Raw genomic sequence first — 25,658 nt, forward strand, 5'->3', positions numbered from 1 at the left:
GGCCCCCGCTGAGGAGTGGAGGGAGGGAGGGAGGGCACCACTTTCCAGCCAGGCCCTCGGCAACCAGCGCCTGGCTGCGCTCTGCCACCAAGGACACGCCCGCGGCTCCTGCCATGGACAGGTGGTACCTGGGTGAGTTCCCTGAACCCCCTGCCTCCCGCCTCCTCAGACGCGGACACAGGTGTCCCCCTCCTCACTTTCGGGTGCAGCCACCTGCTCCCCCAAAGGGCAGGGAAAGCGGAAGCCAGGACAGGCAGAATTTCTAAACAAGGGCAACTCAAGGTGGAGTCCTGGGTGTGGGGGGGATCTCTGCCCTGAGCATCTCGGAGCTGCAGGAACTAGGAAGACCGCTTGTCCAACAGCCTCCTTTTCTGTCTGTCTGTCTAGCCACCGGTCCATCTGCAGGAATTCTAAAGCCAGGCGGCTGGGTTCAAATCTTGTTTCCCCGACTCCCTTATTGCCTGACCAACAATAAGTTGTTTAACTTCTCTGTGCCTCAGCGTCCTCATCTATGAAATGGGGATGCTGATGAGGGCTTCCTTGCCTCAGGGCTGTTGTGATGATTACATGGCTTAATTCTTTTTTTTTTTTTTTAAGATTTTATTTATTTATTTGACACACAGAGGCAGAGCGAGAGAGAAGCAGACTCCCCACTAAGCAGGAACCCTGACATGGGGCTCGATCCCAAGACCCTGGGATCATAACCTGAGCTGAGGCATCCACTTAAGCAGCTGAGCCACCCAGGTGCCCCTACATGGCTTAATTCTTATTAGGTGCTCAGAACAAGGCCTCTCATGTAGCGTTAAAAATGCAGATAACAACTTGTTTTGCCTATTTCTGCCACTATCTCTGCCTCTCTCCCACCTTCCCTCCCTCCATCTATCTATCTATCCATCCAAACTTTCCACCCATTTTTATATCCATTATTGCAGATAGAATTCTGTCTTACAAAGACAGACAGAAGGCACTAAGATACCAAGAGAACATGTAGTAAGGGGCACCTGGCGTCCTGTGTGGAAAGCGACAGTAGCTTTGGGAGCACAGCCTTGGGGGTCTGGATTTCTAGACCTGGTTTTGTCACTATCAGGATGTTGCAGGCCAATCCCTTGAGCTCCTTGCCCTCCATCTTTTTGGTCTGCCCAGTGGGCCTCATGGCCCTGCCCTGGCCTCCCCCCAGCGGTCGTTGCAGGGAGCAAATAATCAGCCTCAGCTTCTTCATCTGTAGAATGGAACCAACACGGGTCCAGTGGGGCAGGGCCTATCGAGAGCCTGACAAGGGGCCCCTGGGTGGTGTCGTCGGTTAAGCATCTGACTCTTGGTTTCAGCTCTGGTTGTGATCTCGGAGCTGTGGGATCCAGCCCCACGTGAGCTCCGTGCTCGTGGGGAGTCTGCTTGGAATTCTCTTTCCTTCTCCCGCTGACTCAGACACACTTGCTTCCTTGCTCTCTCTCTCAAAATAAATAAATCTTAAAAATAAGAGCCTGACACAGGGTCAGCCCCTACCAAGCATTAGCGCGGCTGTAACATTCTCATGAATAGGCATCGCTCAGCTCTGAAAGCAGAGAGCAGGATGGGTGTCAAGGCTCCTGGTCCGCAGGCTGCGGCCTTGACGTTCTCTCTCTACCTCACCCCCGTGCTGATTTTCGCTGGAGGGGGTTGGCTTTCCTGCATCCAACGGTTACTGTTCAACAGAAGCTGAGCGCCCTTTATTTTCCCGCGAGCACAAATAGAACAGTGACAACAGTGACTGTGTGCCCTGCTCTTCACAAGCTCTATCTGCCTTCTCCCCTCGACTGCGCCCTGAGGCAGGAGTACTCCCATTTCACAGACGAGAAGACCGAGGTACTGAGAGGTTCAGTAACTCGGCAGAGGCCATTTACTTAGCAGATGGAGGAGCCAGGAAATGAACCAAAACCTTGATCCCCAAGGGGAGTAACAGATGGATTCGGTCCCTTCGGCAGGACCAGCCCGTCCTCGGTGGACGCTGACGACTGGCTTTGGGCCCATGGCTACCACTGAGTGTTGGCCTGTTCTGGAAGCCCAGTTCAATGGACGAGAACTCAGCCAGGAATGCAAACCCCCATGGAGTACCCAGCCCAGGGGTCTCCAAGGTGAAAGAGGCCACCACAGAGCGAGGAGGCCGATTGGAGGTGTGGGAAAGCCCCTGCCACCCAAGGCCTGCCTGTGCGTCCTCCAACACGCCCCTCACCAGCTGTGTGACTTGGGGCCAGGACCCTACCCTCTCTGGGCCTCAGCTGCCTCATCTGTAAAATGGGAAATAACACAAGGCACGAGGGGATACTAGGTAGGAAAGTGCTTTGTGGGTCCGAAAAGCAAGCCCTTCTCCAGGTGGTCGACTCAGCCCCTTCCTGGAGGAGCCGCTGGGGCGACGCTGGGCAACCTGGGAAGCCGGCAAGGGCACGGCCAGCCTGTGGAAGGAAAATGCCAGAGGCGGCAGGGAGAGAGGGATTAGTTAGGGATGACTGGAGCCTTTGTGACGGCGACGTGAGCTGCAGGCTGCAGCCCCGAGGGTGAAGGAAACAACAGGAAGGGTGTGGCTCAGCCCTGGAAGCCTGGACCGCAGTGGCTGTGGTGGGCTGGGGTGGGCCGTGAGGTGGGAGCCGGCCAGGCGCCTGGGGACGGCGCCAGGGAAGCCCTGGGCGTCGGGTCAGAAGCAGCTGCTGAAGCCCTTGTCTCCGCAGTGGGCGGGGAGGTGGGCAGCTGCTAGGATGGGGGTGTCTCTGGACCCCCAATGTGGCCCCTTAAGCTCTGGCAGACACTGACTGTATTTTGAAAGTCCCCCTGCCCCGTGCCCCAGCCCCAGCCCCAGCCCCAGCCACCACTTCTCCGGCTAGAGGAAGAACACTGGCCTACCTGTCCCCAACCCTTCTCTGGAAATTTCCTTCCGGAGGGATTTGGCTCATTCCTCCCTGCCCCTGCCTGTCCCCGTGCCTCTTCCTGCCTCCGAGGGAGCCCCTCCACTCACCCTGGGGCTTCTCTTGTGACTCGGGCAAATATTACTTGCACTGTTAATGTTTAATCCCCCCCACCTCACCCCTGGCCTCCCTGCTGCCCGGCACTCTCCCCAGAGCAGAGCAGGAGAGGGACCAGCCCAGTCTGCTAGGGGAATGGCAGGGTCCGCGACGGGCAACGGTGAGTGTGCGTGTACGTGCGTGAAGCAGGCGGTGGCCTCTCCTTGGACCACTTTTGGAGGGATGAGCTGGACCCCTGGAACCCCTGCCTTCCAGAGACCCCAGCACCCCTCCCCCAAACTTGCCAGCCTCTTTAGATGATTTCAAAAACAATTGCTTTGCAAAGCGGATGCTGTGCTAAGTCTGGAGGAATATAGCTTGAAGGGCAGGACCTGGGGTGCCAGGTTGGAGCTGGGGGTTGGGGCAGGGATGAGCTCTCCTCTTGACGATAGGACTTGCACCTGTCCTCGGTCAGTGTATCTTCCAAACTACCTGAGGTCAGAGCAGGAGGGGAAGGGATAGTCAGGCTGGTGTTGGGGCCAGAGCCCTGCAGCATGGGACACCCCCAGAAGGATCCTGTGATGGGGTGACTTGGGCCTGGAGGCCAACAGGGCCCTTTGTTGACTGTGGTGGGCTTTAAGCCGGACCTAAAAAAGATGAGGGCTTTGGGTGGGGGTAGGTTCAGGGAATGACTCAGGACAAGGGATGAGGGAGGAGGTGGTTTCTCGGTGTGGTGACGGGAGCCACCTGTCTAGTCATGGCTCTGGGGCTAACTCCCCGTATCACCTTGAACAAGACCTGAACTGAATCCGGGAGACAACGTTGATGGGCTCCCACATGGGGACAGGTCCTGGGTCCCCATAGTACTCCCTAGAGGCCCAGGCACTGTCCCCTTCTGGCCAGGGAGGCTGCACTGGGGACAACTGGGTCCCCTAGATCCCCCACCCCGCAGGGCACGGTCCAGCACAACCTGGGAGGTGCTGACTTCTACCTCAGACACTGCCTCCTTGGTGCCGAGATGGGGCTTGAGCAGGGTAGGCAAGGGGGGCCACCCTCCACCATGGCAGCAAAGCCCTGGCCAGGCACCCTCAGGCTACCCAAAGGCCAGCGTGCTCAGTTTCCGGGGCTGGAGGGCAGAGTTGTGACCTCTGGTGCTGAGCCGCTCCAGCTTGGGTGGGCTAAAGGCATAGGAGGCAGTGGACTGGGCCATACGTGGCCTTGAAATGTTTTGTGCCTTCTGACCATCTTGAGAGGCAACGTAGCAAAGGGGTTAGGTACCTAGATTCTTAGCAGCCTATGCCTGGGTTCAAATCCCAGCTCTCCCCTTTATGCTGTGCTACTGTGAGGGCATTACTTACCCTCTCTGTGCCTCCAGGTTCTAGGGATTGTATTAGAATCGTATCAGTGCTTCACAGATGCTTATGACAGTAAAATGAGCTCACGTTTTGTTAGCCTTCCCCTGGCACGTGGAAAACACTATATATTAATGTTTCTTTTTTTTTTTTTAAGATTTTATTTATTTACTTGACAGAGATCACAAGTAGGCAGAGAGGCAGGCAGAGAGAGAGAGAGAGAGAGAGGAGGAGGAAGCAGGCTCCCCGCTGAGCAGAGAGCCCAGTGCAGGGCTTGAGATGATCCTGAGATCATGACCTGAGCTGAAGGCAGAGGCTTTAGCCCACTGAACCACCCAGGTGCCCCTATATTAATGTTTCTTAAAAGAATTTGCTTCCCCTTGAGGACGAAAACCTAAGAGAGAAGAATCCAGAAACCTGAGTCCAAGACCCAGTTCTGCCCCCAATTCTCATGGGGGACTTTAAACAGGTTCAGTTTTCTCCTTCTGTTCAGTGGAAGTGAAGGGCCCTTCCGTTTGTTCACTCATTCCACAATGAGTGGATTGCCGTGGATTAGTCACGTGGAGCGAGGCTAACGATGAGTTCAATGGGAAGTGTCTCCCATGGCCTGGCTTACAGTTGCAGGAAGCAAGGGGAGGAAAGATCCAAGCCTCCCAGAGCTGCCGGAGGCCCCCCCAGGCAGTACAGCACCCTGTTTGGATGCTTGGTGTTTGGTCCCAAGTGGACGGTTTCCGAGGTGGCCCAGGACAGATGTCCCCACCGGCGGTGGCCTTAGCAGGCCCACCAGCCTCCTCCTGCCCACTTAGACCCTGGGGGCGGCTGGGAGGGAAGGATGGAAGTTTCACTGTCTCTGTGGCCGGCTCACCCTGCCTCCGGCTCTGTCCCCAGGTGGCAGCCCCGAGGGGGACGTGGACCCATTCTACTACGGTAAGCCTGGTGGGTCCCCGTCCCCACCCTTCCGGAGCCTGCCATCCCCCACAGACCCTGCTTCCTGGCATCCCCTGGTTGCGGCCCCTGTCTTCCCCTGGTAGCTGGGGCGGCTGCAGGGGCGGGTTGTGGGAGGGGTGTCTGGGTGGACCCATCCCACCTCCCTGCCCTCTCCTTTCTCAGACTATGAGACTGTCCGCAATGGGGGCCTCATCTTTGCTGCCCTGGCCTTCGTCGTGGGGCTCATTATCATCCTCAGTAAGTGGGCTGTGCACGGGGCCATCTCTTCTCAAAGCCACTGATCAGGGGTTCCCCAGGTGGGGGTGGGGGAAAGCCCTCTCACCCTCTTCCCAGATCCCAGAAGGGAAGTGAGTCTGTCCGCTCCCCTCCATTCCCCCATGCAAGATGTGGGAACTGTCCCACACCCTGATGGACACAGTTCATGGGACGCCTCCCTGCCTGGTCCTTGGGTCACACAAAGGAAGTTTCCTTTTCCTCCAGTGCGCCCTCTGGTGGCCCTGGGAGGAGCTGCTGAGAGGGGAGAGCCGGCTCCGGGGTCGCTCCAGTGTACATGGGGTTCAAGCCAGGGGAGGGAACCAACCCCCACCGGATACTTCCCTTGGCCAGATCCAGGCACTTTCCTTTCTTGGTGTGAGCAACATCTCAGTCCATTTAATCTCGGCAACTCTGAGGGATGGCCGCTACTGTCCCATTCTACAGAGGGAAAGCAACCCATCGTGACAGGTGCACCCAATTGCCCAGGGTTCCACAGCCGGCCAGAAGCAGAGCCTATTCAGCTGAACCCAGGGTGTCCACCCACCCGCCCCACCCCACCCCACAGACTGTTGGAGAACAAGTGTGGCTGGGAGCCAGAGGCATTCGAGCCCACTGCTAGTTTCCTGGGTGCGGATCCCTAACTCCCTGCGCTTGTTTCCTCATCTGTTAAATAGGGATGATCCAACTTATCTCATAAAGTTTGGACTAGCACAGCAGCCAAGGAAGCACTCAGGTATAGGCCTAGAGTGTTCTGGAGGAGACAAGCGTCCTTGCGTATCCCCCAGTCCCAGCCGGCACACAGCAGGGGCTTCGTGAATGCTTATTGACTTGGTTTGGTACAACCAGAAGAACGGTACACAGAAACACAATCCTGGGATTCTAACGCCTCCATGGTTGGGGCCATTCCATCGGGGGGCTTCCGTCTGCAGACACGGCCGCTCTCCCCAGCTCAGCTGGAACTGTCTTGCGGGCGGCACTGTGTCGAGGTCGAGCACACAGGTGCAGGAGGCAGACAGGCCTGAGCAGGGATCTTGGCTCTGGACTTGCAGTCCTCCTCCTCCAAGAGCGTATGGAGCAGCTACTGTGTGCTTGGCCCTGTGCCGGGGGCCCCATCACGGCCCAGGCTTGACCACTGCTCTCGGTGAGCTCACAGTCTACCATGGAGCGGCTGCAGCAAATGTTTGTTGACTGACTAACAAACGGACTAACAGACGGACTAACAGAATGCTTATGGTCCAGCCCTGTATAAGGACAGAAATGGTCCCCTGTGGCTCTGTGGGGAAGGAGGGAGTAGAGGCTACCGCGCTGCCCCCTTCAGGGCAGAGATGCTCTCCCTGGAAGCAAGAGGTTGATGGAAACTCATCTCCTTTCTCTCTTCAAGGCAAAAGACTCCGCTGTGGGGGCAAAAACAAGCACCGGTGAGTGCCGGCCTAGGGTCCCTGAGTGGGGTGGGGACACTGGGAGGGGAAAGAGGCACAGGCCAAGGGACCTCAGGGACCCCGAGACTGGCGACCTCCTCCTCTGATGTCTTCCCTCTCTTTTCCCCTCCCCAACGCCAGGCAAGTCGATGGTGATGATCTGTAATGACGGGTAAGTTGGGGAGGAACAGGAGAGCAGGGAGCCAGGGAGGGCCCTGGAGAAATCAGGGAGGGCTTGGGACGGAGCCAGGGAGGATTTCGGGGTCTCCTGGCCGCCAGCCAGTTGGTCTGCTACCCACTTTGGTTTTTCCATTGATGGCCAGGTGCCTGGTGTGATGTGTGTGGCCAAGGCAGGGGGGCAAAGCGAAAAGTGAGATGAATAAGGAATAAAAGAAAAATCCCTACTCCTGCCGCCCTGGCTGCCTAGAACCTGCCTTTGTCTTTGCAGAGTCAGCTGTGTCCCCGCTGCAGGGGGGACCTTGGGAAGCCTTCCCTGAGCTGTAGACCTTTGTCCCCAGCACTGCCAGGCCCTCAGGCTGAAGGAAGCGCCAAGATCCATGTGACCCCTGGCTTTGCGTGGCCTCCTCCCACCCCAGGCCGCCTCATGTTAATAATAAAGCTAGCCTCAGAGACAGCTCCTTCCCTGGCCTGCCTCCCTCCCTCCTTCGCTCCCGGACCTGCCATGACCGACTCGCCTCTCCGAGCTGGGGTACGATACAGTCTGGTCTCTTGGTTTTCAGTGAGCTGCTCAGGTGCCCTTGCCTCCTCGGACAGGGAGTTCAGTATCGCCATCCGCAGGCCTCTGCCTGCCCCCTGAATTGCGAGGAGCCCCAAGGACAGAGGACTCAGGCTGCCTTCCGAACCCCAGGCAGAGAGAAAGCCAGGAAGTGTGAAGGTCAATGACAACTGGGTGCTGCTTGGGTATCTGCCCAGGCCCTGGCTGCTGCTGCTGGAGCTATCTGCTGGGACTTCCTGCACTTGCGCCCTGAGCAGCCGAAGTTGTAGCTGTTTGTGACCACAGGATGCCACCTCCCGTGAGCACCCGCGTGCCAGGATGGGTGGGTCTGGGGGCCTGGTGGGCGCCTCGGCACACGCTCTCTCCCTACCCACCTCCTGACCCTGGTGCTAAGCTGAGGCCACTCCCTTTCCACTCTTGGGGCTTGGGGACCCCCACTGCACCTGTTCTCCTCCACCTATCTGGGTGCTGCCTTGGTTAATCCCAGGGTCAGGGAGTGGACAGGGAGGGTGAGGACCTAGGTACCCTGTGTACCCTCTCCTGCAGCCCTGTTCATTCAGGCAGGCACCCAGCCACAGGCAGCTGGAGCCGCGATGGTGTCAGGCTGCCTCTCAGACCAGAGCCTGACTTCCTGAAGCCTGTGGCCCCCTTGTGGTGCTGGACTCAGAAGGAGCCCACCTTCCCTCTCCTGCTCCCTGAGGGAAGGATGGGTGGCTGGATCATGGCACCACCTAGTGTCCATTTTCCTCATCTGGGTCCATAAGCCTGCCAGGGAGGGGAGGTGAGAGCTTGGCCGAGAACCCTGGCAGCCTCAAGTTAGTGGAAGTTACCATGAACAGGGGGGTCATGAGTTCAAGCCTCACGCTGGGCGTGGAAGATAGTTAGAATAAAAAAATTTTTAAAGATTTTTAGATTTAAAACGAATAGGGTCTGTTTGGGGGCCAGCGGCAGATAGGCCCCCATTCCACGTGCAAATTCAGTTCTTTGTCTAAATCCACTGCCCCCAGATCCTGAACGTTGCCAACCCTCACAGAATCACAGAAGGCTTGAACACAGAAGGTCCTTAGGGAGCAAAATCGATAAGCTTCACTTCTCAGAAAGGGAAACTGAGACCCTGGGAAAGGCAAGGACTTGTCCAGGTGACACAGCCAGCCCGTATCAGGGCCAGAGCTAGAAACCAGGTCTCCGGCTCCCATTCCAGCACTCTTCTCACTGGCACCGGGGGGTGGCAGACAGATTCCCCACTGACCCCCTGTGGGCTTAGAAAGCAGAGGGAAAAGATAGAGGGCCTGGTTACTTACACCTCGAAGCCAAGGTCTTTACAACCCCCTGCTCCAAACGTGGGCTCCCCAAAGACAAACAAAATGTGACAAGCCACACCCCTAAATAGAATTCAGTATTTCCATACACAAGCTGGAGCGTGTACTTGATCTGTCCATGATGGTGGGAGAGATGAAACGGAATGGGGTGTGTCCAGCCAGGGGCACTTTCCTGGGGGTTTGCTCCTGAAGCTTCTTGGATGGAACAGCAAGACAGACAGGAGCAGGGGTGTTGCAGGTCTGTGGTCCAGAGCAGTGGAGAGGAGTCCTACTCCTAGAATGTTCTAGACACAGACCTCGGAGGGGGCCAGCTAAGAGGGGCATTCTAGCTGCTCCACAGGGAAGATGGTCCCAGGGGAACCACTCTGCTCTCCACCCCTGCTGTACACCCCTCCCCCTTGTCAGAGGTGAGGCTCGTTTGGGTCCCAGATTATAGACCCCAGAGAACCCAGGGTGCTGCTTGAACCACCAGACACCCAGCATTCCCTCTGGACCTACTGACTATGACTCTTGAGGTGGAGCCCACGGAAGCTGAGGCTTAACAAGCGCCCAGGTGGCCCCGGAGAGTAGCCAGGGCTGAGAACCACAGAGCCAAGTGCCATTCTGAGGTCTGTGACCTACTTGTGGTTCAGGGCCTTCCTGAAAACTTTCCCTTCCCTCTCCACAAAGGTCACATGCACTGGGAACTACTGAGCTTTCACTTCACTCTGGGATTTTTCACAACTCAGACACAAATTGGGTCACAAAGAACAACCGAGCCTGGGAATGACTGGATGAACGGCTTTGCATCACCCAACGCAACAAACCCTTGTCTGAGGGGATGCAATTTCCATTATCACCACCAGAGGGAGCATGCGTCTTAGTCTGAAAGCTCCTTCCGATTCGGCGTTTTCAACTCGTCTTTCCAGGGCCTGGGGCCCTTTGCCCACATTAGGGCCCTCTGAAAGGTCTGCCCCACACCCTGGGTTTTGGTGGGGTTGGGGTGGGGGGAAGCTTCGAACTCTTCTCAATCTGTTTACACATCCCTCAGGTGTATCACTTATCCTGTTCTGGGGTGATTCTGGGCTGGGGCTCTCGAGCCCTCGCTCCTGGAAGGCAGTGATCATGTGGTCTGAACATCGTTCCCAGCGCTTGGGGTAACCACGAAGCTTCTCACCCCATAGCTGGAGCTAATCAACGTCATGAGCAGGACCTGAGAGAGGCAGAGGCGCTGAGCAGTGATGTCTGTGGGGCAGCAGGTGGGAGAGGTTGGCTCGTTATCTGGGCGGCTGTGCCCTGCGGAGACTGGGCCCAGGGCTTCTGCCTTAATGGATGAGCTGCTGGTCGAGTTGAACGCCACCCCCAGGAGAATCGGTCCTGGAGGCAAAGCTGCAGGCGATTGGCCCACTAGGTGAGCCCAGCTAGGGGCGGTTGAGGAGAATGGGAGGTGGGGGAACAGATAGGAAGTGGAGACTCAAGGCCCCAGAAAACTTGGCCTGCTTCACAGTCTGGGGAGGGGGCAGACAGCGGCACCCTGTCCCGGCGATGGCCTCTCCCCAGCTCCCTCATGAGGGTGATTTCAGGACATAAAAGGTACACACTGGCCTTGGATATGAGGGCCCTGGGGTCTTCTCCTGAGCCTGCCCTACCCTGGCCTTTCCCCACCAACCTCCAAGCACAGGAAGAGCTGGGCACGATGTCAGGATGGGGCAGTATTACTGGTGACCCCATCAGTTAGTATCGTCCTGTCCCAGGCTCGAGCGCCCCCTCTGTCCACTTGGACATGGGGAGCTCACGTATGTGTGGGGTGGGGGGGCAGGAGACCCCCTCTTGGACACTCCGGCTAGGTGGCCTGTGGGGGGAAGCTCTCCTCCCTGACCTTGGTTTCCCCGTCAGAGGGCCTGGAGGCTTGGACTGGCTGGTCCCTGGAACCTACAGGTGTTGATCTCCTTTCCAGAGTGAGGATGCCCCTGCCATGCGCCTCTGATTTTTCAAAACTCTGGGACTTTGGGAGACTCCCCTCATCCCCAGCAATCCCAGACTCTGCCAGGCTGAGCAAGGAAGGGGTGCCACAAAGAACCCACCTTGAACATCTACTCTGGTCCTGCCTCTATCAGAGGGAGTGGGGATGGGATGGAGGTAGGCGACCCTGCTGAAGAGGTCCTGGAGCAGAGAGCAGAGCTGAGTCTTCCCCCAGCACTCCCTCTGCTCCTCCTTGCTCAGGGCAGGGCTGCTGCTGGAGAGATTAATGGCCTCCCTGTTGATCTGCAGCCCCAGGCAGCTGAGCTCTGAACTGCAATTCAGCAGAGGCCTCTGGGGCGGCAGCGGCGGGCCCATTCTTCATCCTCCGCCTGACACAAGCCTGGCCAGCGGAGATCAGAGGCAAATGCCCCATCCACCAGGCCCTGTCCTGGGGTGGCCCTGAGTCCCCTGCTGGGAAGATGGATCCCATAGGGCCTGGGAACCAGGAGCACGGCAGTCTCCATCCACGGCCGCGGGAGGGCAGCACTGAGCCCGGCGTGGCCCAGCCATGGAAGAAAGCCCCGGCTCTGTCTCCGCGCCCTGCTCCCAGCCAGGAGACCCTTCACGTTGAGCGACCCAGTACTTGGGAAGCCAGCCTACTTAGAATTGGAACCTGGGTGCCCAGGGCTTTGGCCCCGACACTGGAGGGGCTAGGGGAGTGGCGGGGGAGACCCGAGTGAGGGGCTGTCCCCGCAGGTGTGGATGCGCTTCGTGCCTGGAAGGAGCTGCCTGGCGTGGGGGTGGGGTGCAGCTCTGATTTGGCACCTTATGTTTCCAGCTGTTTGGCCTGCCTGTTGCCACCCTGTGTGACCTCCCGCAGTCCTGCTCCCCCAACCCCCAGAAGCCCCCAGGCTCTCCTGGTTGCTGTTTGCCCCCAGAGCTCTAAACTTTGGTTCCCTTTCCAAGAAATTCTGTCACTTCCCCAAAGGGCTTCTTTGGTGACCCTAGAAGGAATTCCCCAGGTAAGTGTGGCAGAGGACGGGGAGAAAGGGTGGAGGTTCCGAGCTGGGCCGGCAGTTTGTGGGCCAGGACGCCCCCTGCGGTCCCGTGTAGCTGGAGCAGGAAAAGGGGGAGAACTGGTCTCACAGGCAGCCTTGCCCTTGGCCTGCTGTGTGACCTTGAGAAGGGCCTAGTCTGTCTCTGAACTTGGCAAAAAATTCCAGACATTGGCTTCCAAGTCAAGGGGCTGAGGGAAAAGTTCCGTGGGGAAGTCGTAGCAGATCCCTTATTCCTTCCTGCCCCCGGGAGAGCCGGGCTTGGAGAAAGCAGGGTGTGTGTGCGCATGTGTGAGTGTACACACACTCACCACCAACACAGGCAGAGGCACCTGCGAGCGGTGAAGGCAGACAAAAAGACACACTCGACAGAGCACAGGAGGCTGGCTTGGCCCCAAGCCAGGAGCATGTTGAATTCTCTTGTGGTCTTTGTTTCCTGAAAGGCCTATCAATCAGGAAGAGTCGTGCCGAACCCAGCCTGCATGGGAGGTAGTGAGTGTCCTCTGCCCTGAAGTAAATAATATTTCAGGTCTCATGTCCACGGACCATATGCTCCCGACACAGCTAATAACATCGTCAGGGAGTGGCCTCAGCCCTTACACACCTGCCCAGGGCAGCTACTGAGGGACCCTTCCTGCCTGGCCCTCCCCAGCACACTTGGAGACCTGCTGGGGACGCCTCCCCCATCTCCCTGGATCCTGACCATCCCTTCGTGTCTGCCTGCCCTACTGCCCCTGTCTGAGGGGTCCCTGACCAACCCCCAGAGCCCAGCCTGTGCCTGGCACGTAGTAGGTGCTCAGTAAGCCTTTGTTGAATGAATGAGGGATGGCCCACAGCTGCCCCTCTCCACCTCCCAAGGGGCAAGGAGGGCTGCTGGGTGTCCCCATCTGGACAGGTGGGGGACATATGCTCACTCAGGATGCCATCCTGGGGACCTGTCCCGGGGATGGTCAGCATTTTCTTCCTTGGCATTGTGGTAAAGATCATAGAATCAGCCAGCCTGGCTTTGAGCCCTGGCTTCTGTAACGGTGTCCTACTCAGGACCGTGGGCTAGTCCCTCCTGAGCCTCAGTTTCCCCAGTGGAGAGACAATTTCTAACCCTTGGTGGTTCATTGCTCCTGACCAGGCTGTAACAAGCTGAGGCCATTTGCTGAGTGTCCCAAGGCTCTAGCATTTGAAGCTGCGGCCTCTTCCCGGACCCCTCCAGGCACCTCAGCCCCTGTCCTTTACTTCTTTCATGTTTGTGTTTCAGTGGGGTCTTCTCAGGACACTTCGGGAGGACCAAGAGGCAGGGGCCCCCGAGTCCCACCCTCAGACACGCCAGGCCCCAAGGGGAGGCTGGTGCCCTCAGAGGTCCCAGCCCCAGACACTCCTGAGCACCACGTAGACGTGGTGTGACCCATTCTCCAGAAGCTCCCACCCCCGGGGCCACCGCCAGCTTGCTGTGGGCTCCCCAGCTCCTTTGAGACCAGCGGAGGGTTTGTGTCTTGATTATAGGTTTCCCTTCTGTGTGTGTGTTGTGTGTGTGAGGGTGTGTGCATGTGAGGGAGAAGGTGTGTATGGGCGTGTGTTGCTGGTGGTGTTGGAACCGGGGAGGCGCCCAGCAGGCCAAGAGGCTGGGAGGGACCCAACAGAGGGCACAAGAGTGTGGCCCCGGCATCTGGCATCCAGGAGACCCGGGTAACGGGCTGGCTTCTCCCTGCCTGCCTGCAGGCCCCTGTCTAGACCCCGGACCCTTAGGGGAGAGCCAGGACCTGGGTGGGAGGACGTCATTCCTTCACCCCTTCCCTTCCAGTGACTCTTAGAGGCCAACGTGGAAACAGGTGAGGCAGAGGGTGAGCCCAGATTCTAGCTCCACCTGGGAGGCACCAGGGTGGGAAGCCTGAACCGGGTCCCCGAGTCCCGCCGAGTCGCATCCCCTCCTGTGGCACTAGGGGGAGGCAGATAACCAGATTCCCTGGGCAGAGGATTGCCGGTGAGGGGTCCACAAGGGGCAGGAGACTGCCTTGAGGGGGGGTGGGGGAGGGAAGGCAGCCGGATGCCCCTCCAGAGAGCAGACCCACATCCCAGAGGCCAGACCGAGGAGGGGGAGGCAGGTTCCTGTCCTTCCCCGAGTGCCCTCTCGTGGGAATGGAGAGCCAAGACTGGGACCCGCCTCCCCTCCCTGGAGCTCCGCACGGAGCCCCTTCAGCCGCTGAGGCAGGATTTCTCCTGACCCTGGGGTCTCTGGACCAGCTGCCGATGTCCCCCCTCCCCAGATGTGAGGTAATTCCCGACAGTTCAGGAAGACTCACTCGCTCCTAGATCTGAAATTTTCCCTCCTCTCAAACCGTGCAGTGAAAATGTTATGGAGCGGGAGGAGTGCAGCCAAGAGGGGCTGGAGACGGGGAAGCAGTGACGGTTCAAAGCTCGCCTCTGCCACTGCCTAGCTGGGCAGCACCGGGAGCCCCTTCGTGTGTCTGAACCTCCCCTTCCTCTTCCGTAAAGTGGGCATTACAGTACTCAGCGCATTAAAGAGTGAACGAGATCATGTGTATAAAGAGGCCATAAGGACCTATGAACCCAGAGCATGGGTTTGAGGGATCAAGCAAAGGTCAACTAGGGCTTTCCCGGGGGGGAAAGGCGGGGGACGGGCCTACCTTTTCAGTCATTCATTCAGCAAAAGAGTGAAGTATGTGAACATCAGGTGATAAGCCAGGCACGGTGTTAGGCATTTCGACAAGCTTAAGTGGAAGTTGTTTTTGAAACCACAGAACCTAAACCCATTAAAGATTCTTCTGGTCTGTGTTTCCCAGGTGCCAGTGGTTAGTCCCATACCAGGCTGCTGACCCACACGTTCCCTGCGACATGCAGAATATCCATCCCTGGTTGTGTAGCCTGGGATTTCTCTGTCTCCCCTGTGCCGCCTGTGTGTGCATGTGCACGCACGTGTGCACAGTGGTGTGGTGACCTTGGGAGCCATCCATCTACCCCTTGCTGAGCAGTGGGGCCTCAGCCCCACAGAAGGGAGACAGGCTCAGAGGGCAGCATCCATCACTCAGTGGCTATATCACCTTTAGCAAGTTACTTGCTCTTTGAAGCCTCAGTTTCCTCATCTGTAAAATGGGGTTCTAAATGCCTGTCTCGCTGTGGGGACTTCCTGTGAGCTGCTTTAAAGGTGGCACAGTTACACGTTTGAACTCTGGGTACAACCAGACTGGCTTTTTTTTTTTTTTTTTTAAAGATTTTATTTATTTATTTGACAGCGAGAGAGAGATCACAAGTAGGCAGAGGGAGAGAGAGAGGGAAGCAGGCTCCCTGCTGAGCAGAGATCCCGATATGGGACTCGATCCCAGGACTCTGAGATCATGACCTGAGCCGAAGGCAGCGGCTTAACCCACTGAGCCACCCAGGCGCCCCCTTTTTTTTTTTTTTTAAAGATTTTATTTACTTATTTGACAGAGGGAGAGAGATCAGTAGGCAGAGAGGCAGGCAGAGAGAGAGGAGGAAGCAGGCTCCCTGCTGAGCAGAGAGCCCTATGTGGGGCTCCATCCCAGGACCCTGAGATCATGACCCCAGCCGAAGGCAGAGACTAAACCCACTGAGCCACCCAGGCGCCCCCAGACTGGCTTTTCTAAGGAGAAATCCCACATTCTAAACTTTTTCCCACTTCCCCCAAGTCCAATCAGCTCTAATACTGGAAAGATAATCCTCTCCATGGAGTAGGCCCCCACCAGTATCGCCCCGCGATGTTTTAGGTGCTGGTCTTTGGGTGACACCTGCTGGCCATAGCAGGTACTGCATCCTTCCCTAGCCAAACAAACCCACAGATGAAACTTGCCCATCCCTTTTAAAATTTTTTAAAAAGTTTTATTTATTTATTTATGTAATCTCTACACCCATATAGGACTCGAACCCATGACCCTGAGATCAACAGCCGCCCACTCTTCTGACGGAGCCAGCCAGGCACCCCTTCCCCATCTCTTTGGACATTTACAGCCACTCTGCCAGGTAAGTGTTTTGGTCCCATTTTACAGAGGAGGAAAGCGAGGCATGATCATGAGAGGCACTGTGAATCTCTGACTGCGGACTGAATCCAGGCACTTCAGCTACATCTCCTCTTAGACCGGGCAGGGTGGAGAATCATTTCCTCCTGGGCAGAGGAGAGCCCCTCGAATCATCTTGACATAGGGACTGGATTTAAGGGAATGGCCAGGAGTGGGGGCCAGGTCCAAGCTGGCTGAGAAAGACTTGTTCTTGTGGCAACAACCCCACTAGGCCGGAGACTGACACAGCCAGCTGCTTTCCATCTCCAAAGGAGCCAGACTGCTGGCAGGAGCTTCGGCTGTCGTGAGACACCCTGAGGAGGGCCAGAGAGGCCGTTTGGCCAAGCTGTGGGGTGAGGACTTTGGGACTGGCTGCCCAGTGAGCTGGTTGCTTCTGTGCCCAGAGGGCAGCTGTTTTAGGCAGTGGCTAGCCTGAAATCGTGTGTATGTGTGTGTGTGTGTGTGTGTGTGTGTGTGTAGAGGGGCTGAGGGCTACCTGGCCTGAGCTACTTCTCAGTCCGAACACACACGGTGGAGTGATTGAGAATGAGGATTCGGCCTTATTTTTTTAGAGATGCATGCTAACGGATCCACAGATGAAATTATATAATGCATGCAATTTGCTTCAAAAAAATCCTTGGTGATGGGAAGTGGCGGGCGAGTGTGGTGGGGGGAAGCATGGGAATAAAAATGAAACAAGATTGGCCACGAGTCCACAATTGTAGCAGCGAGAAGCTATGTGGCAATTCATTATACTATTCTCTCTGCTTTGGATATGAAATTTTCTATGTTAAGACCTTTTTGAAAATGTGGCAGCAGAAACACTACCAACCCCCTTCAATGACAATGAAACAGGATGAGGCCTCTGAAATCAGACTGTCCAGATCAAGGCTTGGGCATCTGATGTTCACCAGCTGGGTGCGTTGGACAAGTCACTTAATTTCTCTCTGGCTCAGTTTCATTATCTGTAAAATGGGGATGATAAAAATTATATCAGTCTTATGGAATTGTTCTGAGGGTGAACTGAGATGATGCGTGTACAGTATTTAGCATAGTGCTGGACCCACAGCAAGTCTTCATTTAAAATAACCATTACTATCAGGAGTTCATGGCTCTGGTTCTAGTTTACCAAAAGGAAGGGTTACCTCGGCTGGCTCGGACCAGCAGCTGACCGATTCAGCTCAGCTCCAAGGTTCTAAGCGGTGAGTCTGGGAAGACACCGCCCCGTCCCCCTTGTGCTGGGTGTCTCACATGGGTGGAAACCCCACAGGGAGGCCCCTCTCCCTCCAGCTGGGCCTGTCCAGGGTCTTCCCAAATTTCCATCGTGCCGGCTGCAAGCCCACCCACGTCCTGCCTGGGTTTTTTCTGGCCACCCTTTTCTCTGACCTTAAGGAGCTCTTTTTACAGACTCATCAAATCTCAGCCCTAGAAGAGAGTTAGAAGTCCTCCAGCCCAATCCGCATGATGGGGGCCATGAACAGCAGGGTAGGCAGAGTGCAGGCCTGGCAGTCAGGAGCCCAGGAGCTAAGCCCCACCCGCGCCCTCTGGCCACGCGGCCAGGAACGTCCTTCATCCTCCTGGCCACCATTTCCTCCTTTGAGACACAAAATGCTGGTGCTGGATGCTCTCCAGGCCCCTTCCCACTCCGACCCTTCGACCGGCACGAGGACCTCCCTCTGTGCTCTCTGCAGATCGCGCCCCTCCCGGAGCCTGGGTGCCCCCAGGGCAGCGGTTCCATGCTGGGATTTCTGGGAACGTCGGGAGCTGCTGCATGGGGACTGGGCACAAAGTTGCCGGAAGAATAAATAGACGGACACGCTGTGGGCGGTGGCCAGTGAAAGGACAGAATTTTTAGACCAGGAGATGTGGGAAACCGATCCCCAAATACCTCATCCTGTATCCGTCACTTGGAGGTTTTCCATGCCCGTTAGTGTTTCCAAGGCTCCGGGCACCTTTTTACCTTGGGCTGTTCCAGGGTTTTCCGCATCTATTTGACCATAATTTAGTTTTCGCATATGACCTGTTTCCCTCTCATGACACACTTGGGGAATGCAGCGTTAGATCTGTTTGACTTTTCGGCTGGTTTAAAATAAAGTCAAAAAAAAATTTTTTTTTTAATTTTAAAACAAAGTCAAATTAAGGGGCGCCCGGGTGGCTCAGTCAGTTAAGTGTCAACTCTTGATTTGGGCTCAGGTCACGATCTTGGGGTCATGGGATCAAGCCCTGCGTGGGGTCCTGTGCTCAAAGGGGAGTCTGCTTGAGATTCTTTCTCCCTTTCCCCCATACCCCCGAGAAATAATAGAGTCAAGTTTAATAAAGATACCAAGCTCTCAACATATGGCCTGAAGATGGGACCTTTGGCTCGATGTTCCTGTGCTCTCAGCTGAAGCCCACCCCGCTCTCTGGGGAGGCGTGAGGCTGCAGGGGCGGGGATAGCCTTACCCAGTGGGTGTGTAAGTGACACCATCTCAGCCGTGAGGTATTTCAAGCCCCCAACACTCAACAAGTGTGTCTAATCACGCTCCCCTTCCTAGATTGTGCACATCAGGGTGGCCGGCCTGGGGAGGGCGACGCCGCTGTGGCCCACGGCAGAGAGGCCCAGCTTTCAGCGCGGCAGCCAGAGAGGTGGGTGAAGCCTTGGGCGACCGTAAGAGTCATTCAGAGACCTCCCGGGGGGGTGATCGCGCCTGTCCTGGGGCCGCTCACACTTCATCTGAAATGTTGGGTCCACTCTGATTTTAAGAGAGCTGCGGTCGAAGTTGAGTGTGTGTAAAAAGGGAAACCATGAGAGTGAAGGGTCTGGAAATTATATCAGAGAAGAGGAGGTTGACAGACTGGAGTATTTAGCCTGGCGAGAGGAACGCTTGGGGGGAGCCTGGGGTGGCTGTTCTCAAGTGTTGGGAAAGCTATCATCAGGCAGAGATTGGCTGCACCCTGTGAACCCCAGAAGGCGAGTGCAGATTGGGTTTGATAACGAAAAGAGCGTATATGTGGTCTCGGGTGGTGAAATGAGCATGGGCTTGTGTGGGGGGAGGGAGCCCCTTGTCCCTGGAAGCATTCAAGCAGGGTCTGCATTCGCACGTGTCTGGTGGTGTAAGGAGAGCCCGTGGGTATGAGATGGGCCTGGGAGAGGTGAGCTCTGAGGGGCTCCTGACCCTTTGCTGTGTCTCGGGCTGTTGGGCTGAGGTAACCTGCTGTCCCCACACAATGTCCTTGTTCACCTTCGCACCCACAGCTACATCACCCCATTCTGTGACTCTGACCTCCCAACACGTGGGATTCCCTGTTCAGATTGTCTGGAGGGGCTCACTGTGTCTCCCACGGCTCTTGGGCTGTGAGGGTTAGCTGACGCCCCCCATCGGGGGGACAGGAAGGATAGTGTCCACAGGGAGGGCATAGAGGGGATTGGGGCAGCAAACCTTCCATCCCTGTCTTCCATCCCTGGGATCCTCTGCTTTGTGGACTGACGGGTCGGGGCTGTCGTGAAATGGCCAGATTTCCCAGGAAGAGGACTTTCATCAAGTCGAAGTCATTGCCCCAGACCAAGCCTTGACTTCCCCTTCCCCGTGCAGGACCGTCTCCTCGGGGAGCCATGTGTTTTTGAGTACCTTCTGTGGGCACGGTACTGGGGAAACACAAATTATCGTCCTATGTCTCTGGGGCAAAGGATCCTGGTGGGACAAGCTCTAGGCCAGAGTCCAGAAAGCCTGGTTCCAGGCTCAGCTCCGTTGCCTCTGTGTGGTCCGCGGGAGCTCCTGGGCTGGGTTCATGTCTCAGGGGATCCGAAGCTCAGACCACTTGGTGGGACTTCTTGAAGGAAAATAGGACAAGATTACGGACCCCAAAATTAGGCACAAATGCAATTATTTCTTGAGAACAATAAAAAAAAATTGCAACGGATTACCAGTCTTGAAACAACTCACCAATACCACAAACATCACAAAACCGGGGCAAATACTGTTTGTGTTAACTGCCCGACACACCTCTATAGTACTTTTTTTTTTAATGTTACTTATCATAATTTTACACAGACTAGCTTCTGGGTGCCAATCATTTTGCCCTTTTTGCTCCTTTAGGACGCACACACATGCCTCTAGGGCAGGGATCTTAGCTGTGGTCATTTTGTGACCCAGCTTGGGCTCTGCTCCCTGGGGGGTGACAAGAGCCAAGTGGCCCCAGGGGCAGTGGGAGTACCCGGACAAGCCATTTTCCACCCCAGGATGGCTCCATGGTGGTGCCTGGGGACCCCAGAAGTGTACCTCACCAATCCCAAGTCTGATGGATCCATGGCTCACTCACTTGGGGAGATCCTGAGTCAGAGCCCCCAAACGCACATGAGACCCACAAAAGTCCGAGTGGGAAAAAGGAGCGATCATGACGGATTACACTGAAACTGTAGTGTTCTACCAGATTACCAACACTGCCTGATCACGTGACTGGATCCCCGTGGGACCCCAGAGCTGGGTCGTGTTAGCCTCACCGTAGATCTGCCTCTAGGACATCACAGACCTTTCTGTAGATTGAGCAAGACCGTTCTGGGCCAATCTGTCTACTTTTTGGTGAGGATCCGAAATGAGAGAAACGGAAGCTTTTGGATCCCAGAAGCCCAGCTCGATGGCGACGGTGGCCGGGCAGGTGTCTGCGGAGACCGGCGTCATTGTCAGTGGTCCTGTAGGCCCAGCTGCCCTGCCACATGCTCCCCTTCCAGGCTGGAAACTCCAAGACAAGAACTGCGAAGCTGAAGGCTTTGATTCCAGTTGACCTACTTCCGGAAGGCATGACCCATGACGGTCGTCCTCCGGTATCTGTAACTCTGAAAGGACGAGCTCATCTGGGCCTTCAGTCGGCCTTTACTGAGTGTCCCTAGTGAGCAGGCACCAGGCTGGGCTCTGCAGGGGCAAATCCAGAGTCAGGAGCCTGTGTCTAGAAGGGAAGACGAGTCAGGCGCGCGCAGGAATAGCCACAGCCTGGGACGAATAGAGGAGAGCTGCAGGACGTGCTGGCGACAGGGGCAAGCTGAGCCAGGGGCAGGGCAGGCTGGGCTGGGCCAGGAGAGCTGCGAGGCCTCGCCAGGCCCTGCTGCAGAAGAGGGCTCACACAGTCTCTCTTTCTGTCAAATAGAAAAATCTTAAAAAAAGAAAAAAAGGGGGCGGGGGTTGCCTGGGTGGCTCAGTTGGTTAAGTGTCTGCCTTCGGCTCAGGTCCTGATCCCAGGGTCCTGGGTTCGAGCCCCACATCTGGCGCCCTGCTCAGCAGGAAAGCAGGAAGCCTGCTTCTCCCTCTCCCACTCCCTCTGCTTGTGTTCCCTCTCTTGCTTTCTCTCTCTTTGCCAAATAAATAAAATCTTAAAAAAAAAAAAAAAAAGAAGGCTCATGCAGGTGGAGAAGGGGCATTGTAACCTCGAGAGGGGAGGAGTGAGGGCCCAGCTCGCTTTCCAGGTCAGAAAGTTGCTCAAATACAGTTTGATGAACACATTTGTGAGTGTCTCGTGGGCCAGAAGAAAGTAAGGTAAACTTGGGGAGTCAGCAAAGTTAGCTCCCACTCACAGAATTTTCTTCCTTCATTTTCTCTTAGTTTGGTTTCCTCCCACCCCACCCTGACCCCCAGAGAGAAGTGTGACCATGAACTTCAGCTCCTCAGAATCTGGACTTCAGGGAGCCCCTCTGGGTTGGCTTCTTAACCAGTCTGGGGGTTGTGAGCAGAGAGAGAACAGCAGGAGGGAGGCTGTGGTTTTTTGGGGGGACTCCAGCCTTGCTGGGGGTTTCTGCAGCCTCCCCCTGCCATCAACCCACCAGAGACAGTGACCTGTACAAGGGCAATGGGACCCCAGAGACCCATCTGTGGGGGAGAAGGCCCTGGGCTTTGAGCCCGAAAGCCTGGGTAATTTGTGGACATATACTACCTTCTTATATAGGTTTCATTACTTGTGAATTGCAGTGATTCATCTAAGAATCTCAAGAAGATGGAAATATTTTAGAAAAACATGCATGCATTTGAAGGAAAAACTTTATTTTGGGTACTTTTTTGGTGTTTGCTTCTGAGTATCTGGGTATGCACATGTGTGTGGACAGGCACGTACCTCCCTACACAGGGTAGGACAGGGGGACGGGCATATCTGAGCTCACCTCATCTCTGGTATTAGGGAGGGACCTTGGTCATCATTCTAGCTCAGCTCATTTGGGAGAAAATGGAGGCCTGAAAGGGTAAACTAATCCCACAAGCTGGCTAAGGGGGTGGAGAGGAGATTAGAACCCAAGATTTCTGATTCATAGTCCAGGACTCTTCCTATAACATTAAAACAATTACAAAAAGTGTGTGGGGGGTGAGAATCCTTATTTGTTTTTTCTCTTCCATTCAGTGAATTAATACTAAGAAGTTCAATCCTGAATTAGCTATATAACCCCCAAAGTGAAGTTTTTAACACTGACCTGGTTCGGTATTGATTTCTTTTATTAAAAAAACCCCTATTTACAATGAAGTTGTTAAAGAACTTCAGAGCACATATGAAGGTTTTGCTAAAATAATGATATGCCTTTTTTTTTAAGATTTTATTTTATTTATTTGACAGAGAGACATGGAGAGAGGGACTACAAGCTGGGGGGGGGGGAGGGGGGAGGAAGAAGCAGGCTTCCCGCTGAGCAGGGAGCCCAATATGGGGCGCTTCTCCAGCTAGCTCCAGTAACACACACACACACACACACACACACACACACACACCCACGTGATCACCCAGTATCCTGATGTAACAAATATTGAAATTAATCACCGTTTTTAAATGGGTGGGGTGTCCTTACTGGAAATGAATCCCACGCATTTCAGGCTTTTGTAAAAAATAAAATTAAAGGCATAGGCATAGATGCCGGGGCAGAATTCTTGGATTATGTTCAAATTGCATTTGAGCACAGGTGTGCCTGCCGTTAAGTGTTTACGTTTACCTGTACACATGAATGTTTGCCTGGACAACTGTGTTTGTTCTCACTTCGGTGTACATACATTTGTGTGTGGGTGTGAGGGCTTCCATTTAATTGGGGATGGTGAAGGAGTCGTCCCTTTAATCAGAATAAAAAAAAAAAATAGCTCTTCCAACATATCAGCTATGGGAGGAGAACCCCAGGGTTCAAGGTGAGTGTGGGTGAGAGATGAGCTGCTCACTCTCTGTCCCCAGGGTTTGCTTTTTTCTTGGACTCCCCTTGCTAGGATTCTTGCTGACTCTGCCACGCTAGTTCCTGGGTACACCTCCAGTGAAGATGGGACTTCTGAACACATTTGAGCCAGGCTGTCATTCCCAAAGATATCTTCCTCAATGCTAAAAAGGGACAAAAGCTAGAGACTGGTCCTCCCCTTGCTGGCGGTCTCCCCACACCCTTCCAGCCTCGAATGCACTTTCCTTCCATGTTCCTATGACCTCTGGCCATGTCACAGTGTGGGATACAGGCTGTCATCCCAACATCTCCCCTGTCAAGCGATTCTCTCCCCCACCCCTGAGCGGAGCCAGGAACAATAGTGATAGGGGCTTACGACGTGGGGGCCGACGGGTTTGTCTTACTCCGTCCTCGCAACAGCTCCCCGAGGTAGATGCTGGGGCAGTCCCCACTTTCCAGGTGAGGGAAACGTGGCTGGGCACGGGCTGGGAACTCAGCTCTGACTCCAAAGCCACACCTCTGACGACGACCATGACATTATAAAGCTTCCTGGTGCTAGAGAGCAACATGGAATCTGTGCTCCCCACCTGCCCACCCTGTTCCCACAGCCACACCTCCTTTTTAGGGGACAGCCCAGACTAGAGCGGACACAGTGAATGACCTCCTCCTGCAGGTAACACTTGGCCCTCTACACACAGTTAAAGCCTGGCAGGTGTAACCAGCATCTAAGGGACATCCAGGTTATAGGACGTCCTTCAGGTAAATGGAGAAAGGAGGATCCCCTTCTCTCCTTCCAGCATGAGGGGTGTAAGTCGCTCTGGGCAGCCCTGGGCCCACTTGGGACCTGTCCCCTTCCAGCAGATGGCAGCCCATTTCATCTGGTCTGTCACTGCCTGGCTTCGGTTGTGGGGCTGGGTCATCTCAAACACCTGTTGCAGTCTAGCCCTCCCCCAGCCCCCCCAGTCTGTGTTCTCTGCCTTTGTTTACAGGGTGAAATCTCTAGTGAAAAAGCATCCACTTCAGAGGGGTGACGTAGCGTCATGAAGCTGAGCACCAGGGAGGAGTCTGCTCCCGAGTCAGGAGATGTGGGTTCGAGGCCTGCTTGGGATACAAACTGGGTGACCTTGAACAAGCTAAGCTTCGATTTTTCTCACCTGTTTCAAAGGGGCTGCTAAAGCTTCAAAGCAGGGTGTGAAGTTTACGAAGACTGAATGCAGGTGAGAGTCCTTTAAATTCTTAAAGCATGCTATGGAAAAAGTGAATGTACAGGGCAGTTCCTCCAAAAGTTAAAAGAAACAACGACCATATGATTCAGCCATTCCACATCAGGTATAAACCCAGAAGGGCTGAAAGCAGGGTCTCGAAGAGGTATTCACACACCCATGTTCACTGCAGCATTATCCACCATAGCCAAAAGGTGGAAACAATCCTAATGTCCGTTGACAAATAAATGGATAATCAGAAGGGGGGAGGGGTGTCTACGCACGCAGTGGAATATTATTCAGCCAGGAAAAGGAAGGAAATGCACAGGCTACAACACGGATGAACTTTGAAGACGTCATGGTAAGTGAAATAAGCCAGACACAAAAGGATGAATATTATATGATTCCACTTATGTGAGATACCCATATAGGCAAATTCAGAGACAGAAAATTGGTGATTACCACCGGTTGGGGGAGGGGAGAATGGGAACTTGTAGCTTAGTGGATACAAAGTTTCTGTCTGCATGATGAAAGAATTCTGGAAGCAGAGAGTGGTACAACATGGGGAAGGTACCCGAGGCCACTGAACCATATACTCAAAAATGATTACAATGGTCAATTTGTTATGTATATTTTAACACTAAACAAAGCAAATGCATACTTTAATGAAAATTTTAGCTAAGATGTCTGCCGGTATTTTGCCAAAACTGGGAGTGAGGAGTCCTACTTCTTTGGTCTGAACTCAGGTAAGACATTTGGAGGCAGTAAATTTTTTTCCTCTATCAAGTGAAGCCAACAGCATCCTCCTACCTCCCCCGCGCCCCCAGGTCCCCCTTCTCCCTGCACACCCCAGGGAAATGGGTCGAAGTGTGCCAAGCCAAATGACCCGAGCGGTTGAGGTTGCCTCCATTAGTCTTCACAAGAAAAGGTCCCGTCCTGACTGTTCTCCAGGCTCCTGTGGACTCCTTCTCTGGATCCTGGGAGGGCCGTTATTCTGGAATTACCCACAGAAGGGGAGCTTTCTAACCATAGCAACCTTGTCACAGCAGAACTGACCCCTGTGCCTTTGTTCCCCAGGGCCAAACCGGGTGCCTGGCCCACACCAGGTCCTCAGCCCTCATTTTGTAACTGAGATGCCCTCCCTGGAGTCCTGTTCAATTCCATGCCAACTTTATGCAGATTGGTATAAGGAATAAACCAATTTCTGCTTGGTGAGAAAGTGGGGGGCTGGTTTGGTGAAGATAAAGGAGGAAGACCCCCAAGGCAGAGCAGTCATTAAACTGTTGTAAACAAT

General features: G+C 55.0%; 1 protein-coding gene across 2 annotated transcripts; it reads left to right on the forward strand.

The window, feature by feature from the left end:
* The first annotated feature begins 66 nt into the window (after window positions 1-66).
* On the forward strand, window positions 67-7,579 carry FXYD2 (FXYD domain containing ion transport regulator 2). Of its 2 annotated transcripts, none has more exons than XM_046016248.1 (6): window positions 67-132; window positions 5,213-5,251; window positions 5,435-5,509; window positions 6,909-6,945; window positions 7,087-7,117; window positions 7,394-7,579. In XM_046016248.1, the coding sequence occupies exons 1-5, from the start codon at window positions 114-116 to the stop codon at window positions 7,109-7,111; spliced, it is 195 nt and encodes a 64-aa protein (XP_045872204.1). In that variant the 5' UTR covers window positions 67-113; the 3' UTR covers window positions 7,112-7,117; window positions 7,394-7,579. The 2 variants fall into 2 exon arrangements, with proteins under 2 accessions (XP_045872204.1, XP_045872203.1); XM_046016247.1 differs by lacking the exon at window positions 67-132 and adding an exon at window positions 3,070-3,153.
* Window positions 7,580-25,658: the final 18,079 nt, after the last annotated feature.

This window comes from Meles meles, chromosome 8, assembly GCF_922984935.1.
Source record: "Meles meles chromosome 8, mMelMel3.1 paternal haplotype, whole genome shotgun sequence".
Taxonomy (NCBI): domain Eukaryota; kingdom Metazoa; phylum Chordata; class Mammalia; order Carnivora; family Mustelidae; genus Meles; species Meles meles.